Source organism: Periplaneta americana, chromosome 17 (assembly GCF_040183065.1).
Source record: "Periplaneta americana isolate PAMFEO1 chromosome 17, P.americana_PAMFEO1_priV1, whole genome shotgun sequence".
Lineage (NCBI taxonomy): Eukaryota > Metazoa > Arthropoda > Insecta > Blattodea > Blattidae > Periplaneta > Periplaneta americana.
Window position 1 is genome coordinate 54,526,628 of NC_091133.1, and position 13,563 is coordinate 54,540,190.

The following is a 13,563-nucleotide window of genomic DNA, read 5'->3' on the forward strand; positions in this document are numbered from 1 at the left end:
ATAAGGGTGACGGGGAGCGGAGAAGACGACTACTATTCCGCCGCGGAGCGGAGATCATAAAAACAAGTTCGCATCGTGTCGGCGGCCCTACATACAGGGCACAATAACTACTTCGTTTGGTGACAACGACTACTATTCCGCTTCGGAGCGGAGATCATCAAAACAACTTTACTTCGTGTCGGCGGCCCTACATACAGGGCAGAATAACTACTTCGTTTGGTGTCGACAGGACTACTATTTCGCTTCGTGTCGTAGTGTACGGGACAGAGTATTGAATTTATAGTATCGGATAGAGCTTATTCAGAGCTGCAACTGAGTCGATACAGAATTGCGACCAACGATTGAATTACAAGTCAGCCGGAAATACATATTCTAGGGTTTACCAAGTGGATACGACAATAAACTTATAGTTTTGAAGTTTACGCTGCCTTTCATTTAAGTAGCCGGCTTGGTATTATTCCCGACATCAACCTACACCACAACCGTACCTCGGCTACCCTGAGTGAATCTCACGCAACAACAACGAATCCACCCTCAATGATGATTACCACCACCACTACCACAATCTGTCACCATTACCCCTCAGCGTACATATCACATTTTAAATACATTTCTATATTTTACGTACTAAAGAGACATTGAGGAATATACAGCGAGCCAGCTTATCGGCTCAGTTACCGAACTGTTTACATTTAGCAAGACTTCTAAAACTGTTCATGATGAAGATACCATTAACCAAAACTTAATAATACCTGCAGAAGAATTTTGTCCTATATCATGAAAATGTATCAATCTGTTGTCATGTCATATAGGACTGTGAGGCACAGAAATATGTTTTTCTAAAAGAATGTAAAAGTTAATTTATGAGCATAATATTATGCTCGAAATGTATTGTAATATTATTTTTATTAAGAATGTAGCATTAGATACTCGTGGTTTGACCACAATTTGTAAGTTAGTGATAATATTGAATGTAATATGTTTTTTCCTGAACTTTAAAATATTCCGTGTAAAACAGTTCTAAAATGCACGCCACTGATGCGACGAGCTTGGATCCGACAGCCGAAGTCTGTGTCTGTACCCATGTTGCCCGCGAGCAAGAACACGCTCGTACAGGTGAAGTGTACACGAGTCTGTACTATATGATTCAAACATAACATGAACATGACGCGCACGTGACTTCACAATACGCTAATTTTTTTCTTATAAATACGTTACAGATGTTTTTTATTACAGAAATCTAGGCAGCACGTTTTGCGGGCTTATCATTGGTTGTTGCTGGTACGTGATCTACTTGCAGGTTGTTGCATAGTTTAATGGTAGGCTAAGCCAAATTCATTTCTACTTCGAAAATGGTACTTTGTACGCGCATGTTTAAAATATTGGCGTGAGTACTGCTTTTCTCTGGGTTTATTTTTCAACAATATTAAGCGTGAAAATTTATAATCAACCTGCAAGGAAAGAAAACGTCAAACTTCCTCACTCACCCTCACTCAGTCCACTAAGCACTCACCTTGTATCTGTCCCTCTCGCGGTACACCATGTTATATTTAAGCCCCTCTTCCAGAAGCCTGCCGTCGGCGCGCTCCCAGTAGCGCACGGCTTCGGGGAACGCCTCCACATCGCACTCCAGAACGCCCGTTGATCCATTCAGCACGCCCACCATCTGGTTCCTGATGCGAATTAGCGGTGGAACTGCGGTGTAAAAAATATGGCATACAGACTGCAGTCTATTGCGCTCGAACCCGAATTTCCCCCTCGAATTCCACTATACTGCATTTCAATTTGATATTACTTTTCAGTAACTAAAATGAATTCTGTTATGTAGATTATCAGGTAGTTGTTTCCTTGAAGGTTGGTAGCCTGCTCCTGTTTTTAGATTGTTTTTGTCTTTGTTGGTATGATTCGTAATTCCTTATTTTACTGGTTTTATTTCTTTTGAGTTGGGTTATTATTTTTTCTTTGTTGTACTAGCTTGGGTGTATATACTGTTATAATTGCTGGTTGATCATCTAATTCTAATTATGCATTATTGGGTGGTTTACGTGCTGTTGCTCAGACAATTTCTAGATCCAGAATTATATCTAATAATATCCCATTCAATAGAATAAATTATATCATTAATAACAAAATAAAAACCCATAAAAACCAATATAATTCTAAAAATAAATAAAAAAATAAATGTAATAAAACAAATTGATGTACATATATATCATAACCTCTTGAATGGTTGAAATTTTAACCGTCTGAACGTTCAGTTTGTCTTTGGGCATAACACTTTGTATGTATGGGCTATTCCATATGAAATCGATCAGTAAAAAACCTCGCATTTTTTATACCCTAATTTTTTCCCTATTTATAGAAGGTGCTGAGGAGAGTGCATTTGAAAAAATATACTATCGAAAGTCAAACGGTTTTCGTATTGTTCAGCGACAAATTTAGCGCATTTTAGAAAAACAAGCCTCTTTCAGCGCTCAGAACTCTGGAACCATTTACTGTAGAACATTGAACGAGAGCTCATTTTGAAGCTGACATTTGGTAGGTTATGAAAAGAAGTAATCCTTGTTTTTATTGTGTGCAGAGAGACAGATAATCTGATTTTACTTACTTTTAGGCTTTTTGATCATTTGTAAAAATGTAAAAAATATTGAGAAAAAACCTTGCATTATTAAGAGGAATTCGGCATTGTTTGCTTAGTGGTACGGCAATAAGTTTCGAGGGTATTAAATAAATTATTTTCATACGCCCAGACTTGAACGACGCAGTACCGCACATACTGGCCGAGAGCTGAAGATAAGAGAGTGTTGGGCGTCATTTTACTCCTGTGTTTATGAAAACTTGTGATAAAGCTAGCCCAGCTATGCGCTACTAAACAAAACATGACGTGTTTGTCTCCTGGCCTTGCTTATCTAGGCTAGCTCCCGTCTCACAGTCAGCTGGTTAGTTCACGCGCGTACTATTTATTTTCTTTATTTGATATTTTCAATACTTTCTTATCAACATACCATCAGTAAAAAATATGTGTTTATTTGTACTTTCAATGCGGAATCTAACTATATATTTTAAAAATATTTTTTCCTAAGCAAAGGCGTCTTAATGAGAAAAAATCTAAATTTCTCCATTTCCATAAAAAGTAAGAAAATATGTTTATATGTCAATATAAACTTTAATTTCTCAGCATCAAAATAAACCATGATTTTGATCATTGGGTGGAAGGGTTTCGGAGCTACAACAGTTTAAATTTGCAAATTTTATGAAAATACGATAAATTTAAATATTTTTAATTTAAACACTATGAAATTCTGATGCCTCAAACTTTACACAACGCATTGTATCACAGTTCTCTATGTACAAAAAAAGTTTCATTGTATTTAGAAATTGTAAGGTCAATTTTCTCTATATTTCGGTCGATTTGAGATGGAATAGCTCGTATGTATGTATGTATGTATGTATGTATGTATGTATGTAATGTATGTATGTATGTATGTATGTATGTATGTATGTATGTATGTATGTATGTATGTATGTATGTATGTGTGTGTGTGTATGTATGTATGTATGTATTACTCACAGTGCACCTCAAGCACGAAGGTCTGGTTGGCAGGCGGCGGTACTCCATTGTCCGCCATGTCCGTATGTATGTATGTATGTATGTATGTAATGTATGTATGTATGTATGTATGTATGTATGTATGTATGTATGTATGTATGTATGTATGTATGTATGTATGTATGTATGTATGTATGTATGTGTGTGTGTGTGTATGTATGTATGTATGTATTACTCACAGTGCACCTCAAGCACGAAGGTCTGGTTGGCAGGCGGCGGTACTCCATTGTCCGCCATGCAGTTATACGTGCCCATGTGGCCCCGGTTGATGCGGGTGATGTTGAGTGTGTGGCCAGGTACGGACACGGCTAAAGGACAATAAGTCGCTTATTAGCAATAACTTATGCGACAATAATAAAAATGAGAGCAATAAATAAATAAGTTTTCCATAGGGCAGAAGTATTGTGGTAAAAATATAATATAATATATAATATAATATAATATAATATAATATAATATAATATAATATAATATAATATAATATAATATAATATAATATAATCTATACTAATAATAAATCTGTAGCCGAAATTTTTCTGGTAATTTTCGATTTTCCAAAAATAATTGGTCCTAATATATATAATTAACCACCCTGAAACCGAAAATCGCTTTTTTGAAAATTTTGTTTGTATGTCTGTCTGTATGTTTGTTACCTTTTCACGCGATAATGGCTGAACCGATTTATATGAAAATTGGAATATAAATTAAGTTCGTTGTAACTTAGATTTTAGGCTATATGGCATTCAAAATACTTTATTTAAAAGGGGGGTTATAAGGGGGACTGAATTAAATAAATCGAAATATCTCGCTTATTATTGATTTTTGTGAAAAATGTTACATAACAAAAGTTTCTTTTAAAAATGATTTCCGATAAGTTTTATTCTTTACAAAATTTTGATAGCACTGATATTTAATGAGATAAATGAGTTTTAAAATTAAAATAACGCCATCTAAGACGGTGCAATGAATTAAGAACAAATGACTTCGTCTATAAGGGGCCTTGGACAACAACAATCGAAACAGGGGCCTTAGACATCAACAATCGAAAGCTATTAAACATAGCCTACAGAGAATGTTTCTGTGTTTTTATGAAGTAATATCAGAAGCTAAATTAAACGATTTGTATAATTAATTATTATTTCACCATTGGAAAGTGTAGTTTCTCTAGATGGACATAATACTATAATGTTATTACAGTAACGTCTGAGTAAATCGAGGACAGGTAAGATTAAAATAGCTTCTTATGCACAGAAAATTTGATAGGCTATTTTGTACATTCGTTTTCTGTATTTCTTAAAATAATATTTATGTAGACTCATTTTAATCTCAGAGAATTAACGAATAACGAGAGTGTATTGATTTAGTATGCAGTAATAGTACGTTAGCTTAGCAATCCATTATTTTATAATTCAAATTTTAACTATGTTCAATTGAATCGTGTTAAAATACATAAAATATATATGCAATAAATGCAATGCAAAAAAGATGGGTAATGAGCGAAGCAGATTATCTTGCGCTGTTGTAAAAGTTGTTCCCTGGATCAAACGTCCTATTTTAATTATGTAATTACTTTATATTTATTTCTAACAGGTGCAGAGGAGCGCACGGGTACGGCTAGTATAATATAATATAATATAATAAAGGGGTGACTCGGCTAATTCCGCAATATTAAGAAGTAAATCTATCATATTTTTATCAAAATGTTTATTGAAAAATATTATCAAGGTATGCAGACATGGACGAAACCTTCCATTACCAAATGAGATAAAGAGACCTATTATAATACAAATATATTTAGTTGTACATACATTACAGTTGAAAAAGAACAACTCGGGTAATTCCGCCATAGGACTTTGTCTAATTTCGCAGTCGTAAATAATTATGAAATACATTTTGAAAGTAACATAAAAGGAAGAATTTATACGTAATAAGGCTCACTTTCTTCACAGCTGTGTAGCAAAACATGAAAAACAGGCAACTTTCGATATTTCACTGTATTGCCAACAGAGGTGTCGACCAATATCCTTGATTTTTTTCTATAGCACTGCAGAGAACATTCATCCTATTGACAGCCTCTCAAAACTTACGTTCACGCTATTGTAAAGCTGCAGTAAAATCATATATGCACTACTGCGGAATTACCCGTACTGCGGAATTAGCCGAGCTTCCATATAATATAATATAATATAATATAATATAATATAATATAATATAATATAATATAATATAATATAATAAAAGTACGAACCTTGCCAGGATCCCAGAGGAATAACAGAGCCGTCCACCTTGCGCCACTCGACAGCGGGTCGCGGGTTGCCTGTAGCCGCACATCTGAGTCGCACATTTTCCCCTTCGTGGACCACAATCGGCTTCACATGCAGCAAGGAACCAGATCCTGAAACAACCGCAAGATGGCAGAACCGTGCTCAAGACATGGCTGGTTATAAAAAAGTTCCACTACCTAGTAAGGAGAAGGGAATTTTCATTCAAAAATTGGCTCCAAAGAAACAGAGAAAACTTTGAAGTGTGTGTTTTTGCGGCATCACAACATTTTATTATAACATTTCTTGTGGTGAGAAAATAAGATATTCTTGTCTTTGAAACGTTACATTCAGAAGATTTAGCCTATTTTTTCTTACCAAGCAACATGATCTTCCCAACATTGAATTTAATTTGCATTAAGAAAACTACCGGAGTAAAACAAACAACAGCAAACGACCTGTTGAGTTGAAAAAAATAATCAAAAGAAGAATCAGGGGGCTTCATCTGTGTCAATTTCCGAACAACTGTTTTGTTCGTTTCAGTTTTATCAACATTTCGATGACAGAAAAATATGCTGCTCTGACAGAAACATTATTTTGTACAGTTTATCAAAAACAAGAGGAAACTCAATGCAATCGTTTTACCGTTAACAGATTACATCAGAGCAGGTGCGCCGCTATCTTCATCAGTCCCGTGAAAGGCTACATATGACATCACATTGTGACCTCCCCTTCCAGTTGGCGATTTTATCCCTCTTACGCAGGGAAAACAAGACTCGACATAAATTACTCACTTCGTTTAAAATTATGTCTGTCTAATTACATGTACGTTAACATCTACTAAAAGATTCGGGGATTAATTCTCGAGAGTTGTTGTCCTTACTCAGATTTCTCTACAGTGGATTCCACGTTACTACAGGCAAGTATCTGGGTCTTCACCGATTTGTTTAAATTATTTCTGTTTGCAATGTACAATCATCAGTTGCTGTTGAGTAACATTTACATGTTAAATAAATATTTAAATAAATAATGAATGAATGAACGGATAGATAGATAGATAGATAGATAGATAGATAGATAGATAGATAGACGGACGGACGGACAGACAGACAAACAGACATAGATAGACAGACAGAGAGACAGACAGACAGACAGATTAGATTAGATTAGATTAGATTAGATTAGATTAGATAGATTAGATAGATAGATAGATAGATAGATAGATAGATAGATAGATAGACAGACAGACAGACAGACAGACAGACAGACAGATAGATAGATAGATAGATAGATAGATAGATAGATAGATAGATAGATAGAGAGGCAGACAGACAGACAGATATATATATATATATATATATATATATATATATATATATATATATATATATATATAGATGAATATATGAATTAATAAATAAATGAATAAATAAATACATGAATGAATAAATAAATATTACATAGTTAATTGTAACATAATGTAAGTTGGTAAATCTAACTTTGCTATAGGATAGTGTGTGCTCGATCTGAATTCACATCATCAGAAATTTTGAAGATTCCTTATGCGCTATTTCAACAGACCTCAACGTCTTGTGCTATATTTCTGTAGGTTTGTGGCACTGCAGTTATTTTCGTCGCAATTACCCTTAGGACGTACGTTTCATTTCGTCGCACTTCTTTTATTGCAGATACAATCAGAATTCAACATTCTTGGTTTGGCAACGCAGTACGCCCCACTACTGTTGTCTACAACGCTACGCTTAGTCTTTGTGGTAATGCGTAATAGCACAGTCGCTTAGTCCTAATGGTAGTGAATTAACTATGTATGTACATGGAGTAGTTCAGTAGGGATTAATGTGGCTCCAATATTGTCCAAAACATTTCTGGCGAATTTATTTTAAACAAATGCACTTTTAAAGATTTAAATAGGGCCTAAGTATGCATTTTAATGTGTTAATATTTTATCAACACATCGAAATAGGTAATAAGAACTAACAGAAGGAAAAACATGGACAGAAAACAAAAGATGTGAGAAAAAAATGAATGAGCTATATAAACAATAATTGAATACTCTTCAAAATATACTGTAAGTATCATAATATAGGGGTGCAATTTGAAATTTCAAAGCGGTGGAGAGTAAGGAAGGTTAAATATAAAATGCAATGAACACTGGTTTTAACTTCTCCCTCAATATCTAAATTGACATCTTTTAAGTTAAATTTAATAGAAATAAATACTTATTTAAACTGGTAAGTTTTGAAATGAAAGCTCGGTATATGCAGACAGTTATACGAGTATGTTTAAAAGCTTTCACTCGTTATGACCTTATGACTGACAGATGAAATTTCAGGTCTCTCTTTTTTAGTTATGTGTAAATAAATTCAACCAGAATATTGAATCTGAAGTCACAAACCTTGTCATGTAGATAGAATTTAATTATAACCCGTCAAAATATACGTATAACAGTCGGCAGATCGAAGCTGTCAAAGAGGTAGACAGTCAAATTGTGTAGTAAAAAGAGAGAGAGAAAGAGGGGGGGGGAAGGAGAGTGAGAGAGAATACTCTACAAGCCACTCAGGTCTCTTATTGGACGAGGAGAATGCTTGATTTAGTTAGAATAACATTTTTTTTTTTTTTACTTTCCCTGCATTCCTACTGCACAGAAACGTTCGTGGTATGCTTTGAGAGATTCAGAATACAGTATTCGTATTACGTACTAATTCCGTCCTCCTGCTCTTTTTACAGACATGACAAATGTTGCTAAATTATGTGAAATGAATGATGTTGATTGAGGGCTTGTTTCAGATTCTGCGTGCTTTTAAATGAAGTGAAATTCTGTGTACAGATGATTCTACGATACGTTTGTTTTTATAACACACAGATCGTCATATAAAATGCTGCTATCAAAACAAGGCACAAATTTTACCTTTGATTCAAGGGATCGTCTAACTATTATTTAATGTCGAAATAATTGCAGAACTACACGTTTCCACCGGCTTGTATATCTATCATAGGTAGCCTTTTCTATATAATGGTCGGATTTTTATTGTATTCATAATTCACTGATCAAATATATTAAAATACATACAGCAAATTGTAAGAATCTCTCTTCCGAAAATACCTGTATATAGGTTTATATTTATGTATATTTTAAACACTAATACAGAGTAACTTTAATCGGCTATTTGCCGACTAACAATTTTCCATTATTTCACCACCACCACCACCACCACCACCACCACCACCACCACCACCACCACCACCACCACCACCACCACCACCACCACCACCACCACCACCACCACCATGGCAAAGGCCCATCGGCTGTTCCGCTCCCCATAGAAATTCAGTATAACTTAGGTGATCGTAATCTTAATCTACATTAAAGTAGCACAGAATTTGCAGTGCAACCATATATTGTATTTCGAAAAAAATCAGTGGGAGAAATATTTCAATGACAAAATAAAGGTATGATCGAAAATGTTACATAAATATTTAGAGTTTAAACATACAGATTCTTTATTTATCACTCTGTCTCTGTGCAACGTCACAGTATACGGTGAGGAGGAAGAGAGACAGCAGAAGGTTGTAATGCTTTTTAATATTCTGACGCCCTTGACAAAGATAAGCCCCTTGAAATTCAATGGTCGCCCGCCAGTAGAGATATAATGCAACACTATTAATAAAAAGATAGGCTATGCACGAAATAACTTACAAATAACAATCTCTCAAATATGACAAAATATCGAAAGCGTAAGCACTTGACATAATTATACAAGAGCTAAATAGCACAAAAAATATATTTTAAAGAAGAGAAGAGAAGAGAAGAGAAGAGAAGAGAAGAGAAGAGAAGAGAAGAGAAGAGAAGAGAAGAGAAGAGAAGAGAAGAGAAGAGAAGAGAAATAAAAAATAAATGACAAAAGGAGAGAGAAGAGAAGAGAAGAGAAGAGAAGAGAAGAGAAGAGAAGAGAAGAGAAGAGAAGAGAAGAGAAGAGAAGAGTAAGGAAAAGGAAAAAAATAGGAGGGAAAAGAGAACAGAGAAATGAAAAGAGGAGAAGGAAGAAAAGAGAGGAGAGAAGAAATAAAAAATAAACGACAAAAGAGAAGAGAAGAGAAGAGAAGAGAAGAGAAGAGAAGAGAAGAGAAGAGAAGAGAAGAGAAGAGAAGAGAAAAATAAAAAAGGAAACGGAAGAAAAGAGATGAGAAAGAAAGAAAAAATAAATGAGAAAAGGGAAGATAGCAGGAGGAGAGGTGAAGGAACAGAGGAGAAGGGAAGGAATAAAAGAGAAGGAGAAAGATAGGACGCTGGAAAGATAAAATTATATCATAAGTATTGTTTTACTGGTACCTGGGAGTGTAGGTCACTCACCTGCTATGGAAGGCGGGATGAGCAGATCGTTGCTGACGGTGCCGTTCACTTTGACGGTCCAGGCGTTGATTCCCGGGATTCCCGGCATGCCGTGCGTGCCTGGTTTGCCCGGCCGTCCTCTGGGCCCTGTCAGCCCTGCATCACACCATTATCACAGTCAGGAATGTGCAGGCGTATACAGAGTGTTCCAATGACAAGGAGAAGCGCTAGGAGGAACTGCACTACTCGGATGAAACCTGTCTTATAATCCCTTTCTTTAGTCACAGAATATGTCAGGGCTCGAGTCATATTCTTGTAATAATAATAGTTACCTATATAACGGAGAGACATAAAAAATATGGATTATAGATGACACAGCAGGAAAAGCGATAAATTTACAACGTAAATAAAATGTTCTTAAAATTTGTTTCCTTTTCTTGTTCCTTTGTGTGTGTATGCAGACATAACCCGTTGCAACATCTCAACGGAGATCAAGCGAATCTCTTCACGAATATTAGCTTTCAATTCACTCAAATATACTGGAGTTAAATGACAACAGAACATTTAATTAAATATGGAATTGTAATATTATTGAGATGAAGTGTTAGTGAAATCAGGATAGAATCAGTTAAATGTGTCGTAGTTCCAGTGCAGTGAGTGAGTTGCCAGCGAAATGAGTGTAGTGCTGAAAGATACTTGTACAGGTATGACCATATCATGCTCGTGGGTTTTAGTTCGAACTTAGGGTTAAGATACAAATTATATTTACTTTAAATGTTATTTTAAGTGATCGTGCTTCATTTAATTTAGGGTGCTCCCTGTTATTGTTATTATTATTATTATTAATATTAATTACTATCAGTATTAATTATTAGTATTATTATTATTACATTATTATTAATTGTATTTATTATTGCCATTATTGAGTGTAATTAGTTACCACTGCTACCGGGTATATACCCATTTGCAGTGTGAATAAAAACATACATACAATTATAATACAAATGAAGAAAGCTGAGGAATTGAATAATGCTTTTTGAAATAACATGTTTTGCAAGGAACTCTGTGAGTTTCCATTCTATTTGTCAGCTTTTTGAAGTCGGGTTGGTGTGTTTAGTGATGTACTCAGTTAATTCTTATAAATGCTTATTAGAAAGCACTGCTTTACGAACTTTAATGTTCAATGAAGAGACTCACACATACTGGGTGAACAGTCCTTCGTGCGTCCTCGCTTTCATGACTTACGGCTAGCCGACGGAACCAGCTGCTAAGCCGGTTATAAATTTCCCACTTCCACCGCGCTCAAGATCTCGTCAGGCGTCAGTGTGAATTGTGCTCTTTCAAGATAAACACGTGTTCTTTAGGCGACGTAATACAGTGTGCTAATTAAGTTAATATAGCTCAATACAGGTATTCTATTCCCTAAAGAAGTATTCATTATGATTCATACATGCATAAAGAATCGGCTCGTGCTGTAAGGAGATTATTTCACGACAGATACCCTGGTGTCCAAGTTCCAAATCGAAGTTCCATTCAAAGTTTGATAAACAAATTTTGTGAAACGGGAAGTGTTCTTGATAAGAAGCGTAAACAGCCATGTACAGTCTCACAGAAGAAACTCTAGATAACTTTGGACATGACTCTCGAAGTTCCTGATACCGAAATCACGTATCTACAGCAACCTTTTTTAAACAGCCCCGTGAAAAGAAGCATCAAAATACATCATTATTCATTTATTAATTAATAGGTCATCGTTACTATTGGAATTGCCTATATAAAGAGACGACATCCAGGATGACTGGGTGGTTTTATTTTTCAGGAAATATTTCGATGCAGATAGCCTCAGAAAATAATAATAAAAAAAATAAGGATGGATCCACCAACATAATAAGTATAGGTTACGTATTCCATTTGATCAATATTGTAGTTTTAAGAAATCCTTGATACAAATGACCCCTTAAAATATAAGATGAATCCGCCAACATAATAAGTATAGGCTGACTGAGCATTCCATTTGATCAATGTTGCAGTCGAAGCATAACCTGGGCCATGAATGAACGAATTAAGTTCTTTAACGAATGCTTTGTGGACGGCATCGGCACAACTCCCATAAGGGGCAATGCTGTAGCTTTTGTTACAATTTTTCTCAGGTGGTACGCTGAAAAACGTTCTATGCTAACAACACAGTAAATAGTGTATTGTAAGGAAGAAAGAGTATGAACAGAAATTCAATCTTGTTTACAACTCTTTATTATAGTACATGTATTAAATCAATTTCTTACAACAATGGAAGCGATTCAGTTATGTTCTTAAAGGACCCAGGTAAATTTTTCTCGTAATCATAGTTGTAAACCTTATATTATTAGCGAGGCGAAAAAAAAAGAGCGAAGAAAAAGTTTACACAGCGAAATTTTAAATGTAAAATTAATTTCATCCATGAACGACTTCAGCGGACTGAAGCTTCTTTCTTCCACAAAGAGTGAATATAAATTTCTTTTTCCGTCCTTCGAGTTTTTCTTTGCAGCCAGGGCTTCCGTGCTCGAGGCAATAAATTGGTAATCCAATTATTTAGGTCTTAATCCGTAGCGAAAGGGAAATCAAATTCATTTCTTTTAATGCAGAAGGTTATGCGATGCGTTATTGTTTTCGGAGGCTGTGTTCAACGTAAAGCGGGAAATAAAAGCAAATCGGCGGACGTTTTTTTTTTACGACAGCATTGCGCTTCTGCCGAGATTGAGTGAATGGCCGTTTTCTGGTAATCCTATCCCCCTACCCCGAAGTCTAGGAGCATTATGTGAGAGATTGGAGGGCATTCTGTCTGAGATATAAAATACGCTCGCCAGCTGGAAAGTATTTCGCTCCATTAAGACTTCCATCTCGTTGTTTGTTCTTCCTCTTTTCTGAAGAATGCTGGCTATACTATTCCTTTGACATGAAACACAGCCATTTCATACGTACCAGAGTCCTCGTGCTATATAAATGTGTACATTTGGAGCGGTCATTATATTAAGATCTGAAAAACCTAAACAATAAAATTGTTTTATTTATTCCTCAGGTCATTCAATTTAGTTTGATGTTTTTTACTACAGATTCCCATTCTTGTGCTCTTTAAATCAATCTTTTTCAAGTTCTTGATATTATAATGTCATTATCTCATTACATTATGTGTGTGTGTTTTAGAGTACGAAGATAGCGACCGCAAATGACCATTCACACAGACACACATACACACATGAGCAGGTCTTTCACTGCAAACTCAGCATTATCCAATCTTTCCTATTTTCTGCCTTCCTCTTAGTCTCCGCATATGATCCACACATCTTAATGTCGTCTATCATCTGATA

At 35.3% G+C, this 13,563-nt stretch overlaps 1 protein-coding gene across 1 annotated transcript in view; it reads right to left on the reverse strand.

Annotated features, from left to right (window-relative positions):
* LOC138692935 (uncharacterized) overlaps positions 1 to 13,563 on the reverse strand; it is a 100,186-nt gene that overhangs the window by 15,041 nt on the left and 71,582 nt on the right. Inside the window, exons 4-7 of the mRNA XM_069816324.1 lie at positions 10,241 to 10,375; positions 5,859 to 6,005; positions 3,790 to 3,918; positions 1,514 to 1,695 (exon numbers count right to left, since the gene is read on the reverse strand). Of these exons, the coding sequence (XP_069672425.1) occupies positions 1,514 to 1,695; positions 3,790 to 3,918; positions 5,859 to 6,005; positions 10,241 to 10,375 (593 nt within the window). The remainder of the gene's footprint in view (positions 1 to 1,513; positions 1,696 to 3,789; positions 3,919 to 5,858; positions 6,006 to 10,240; positions 10,376 to 13,563) is intronic.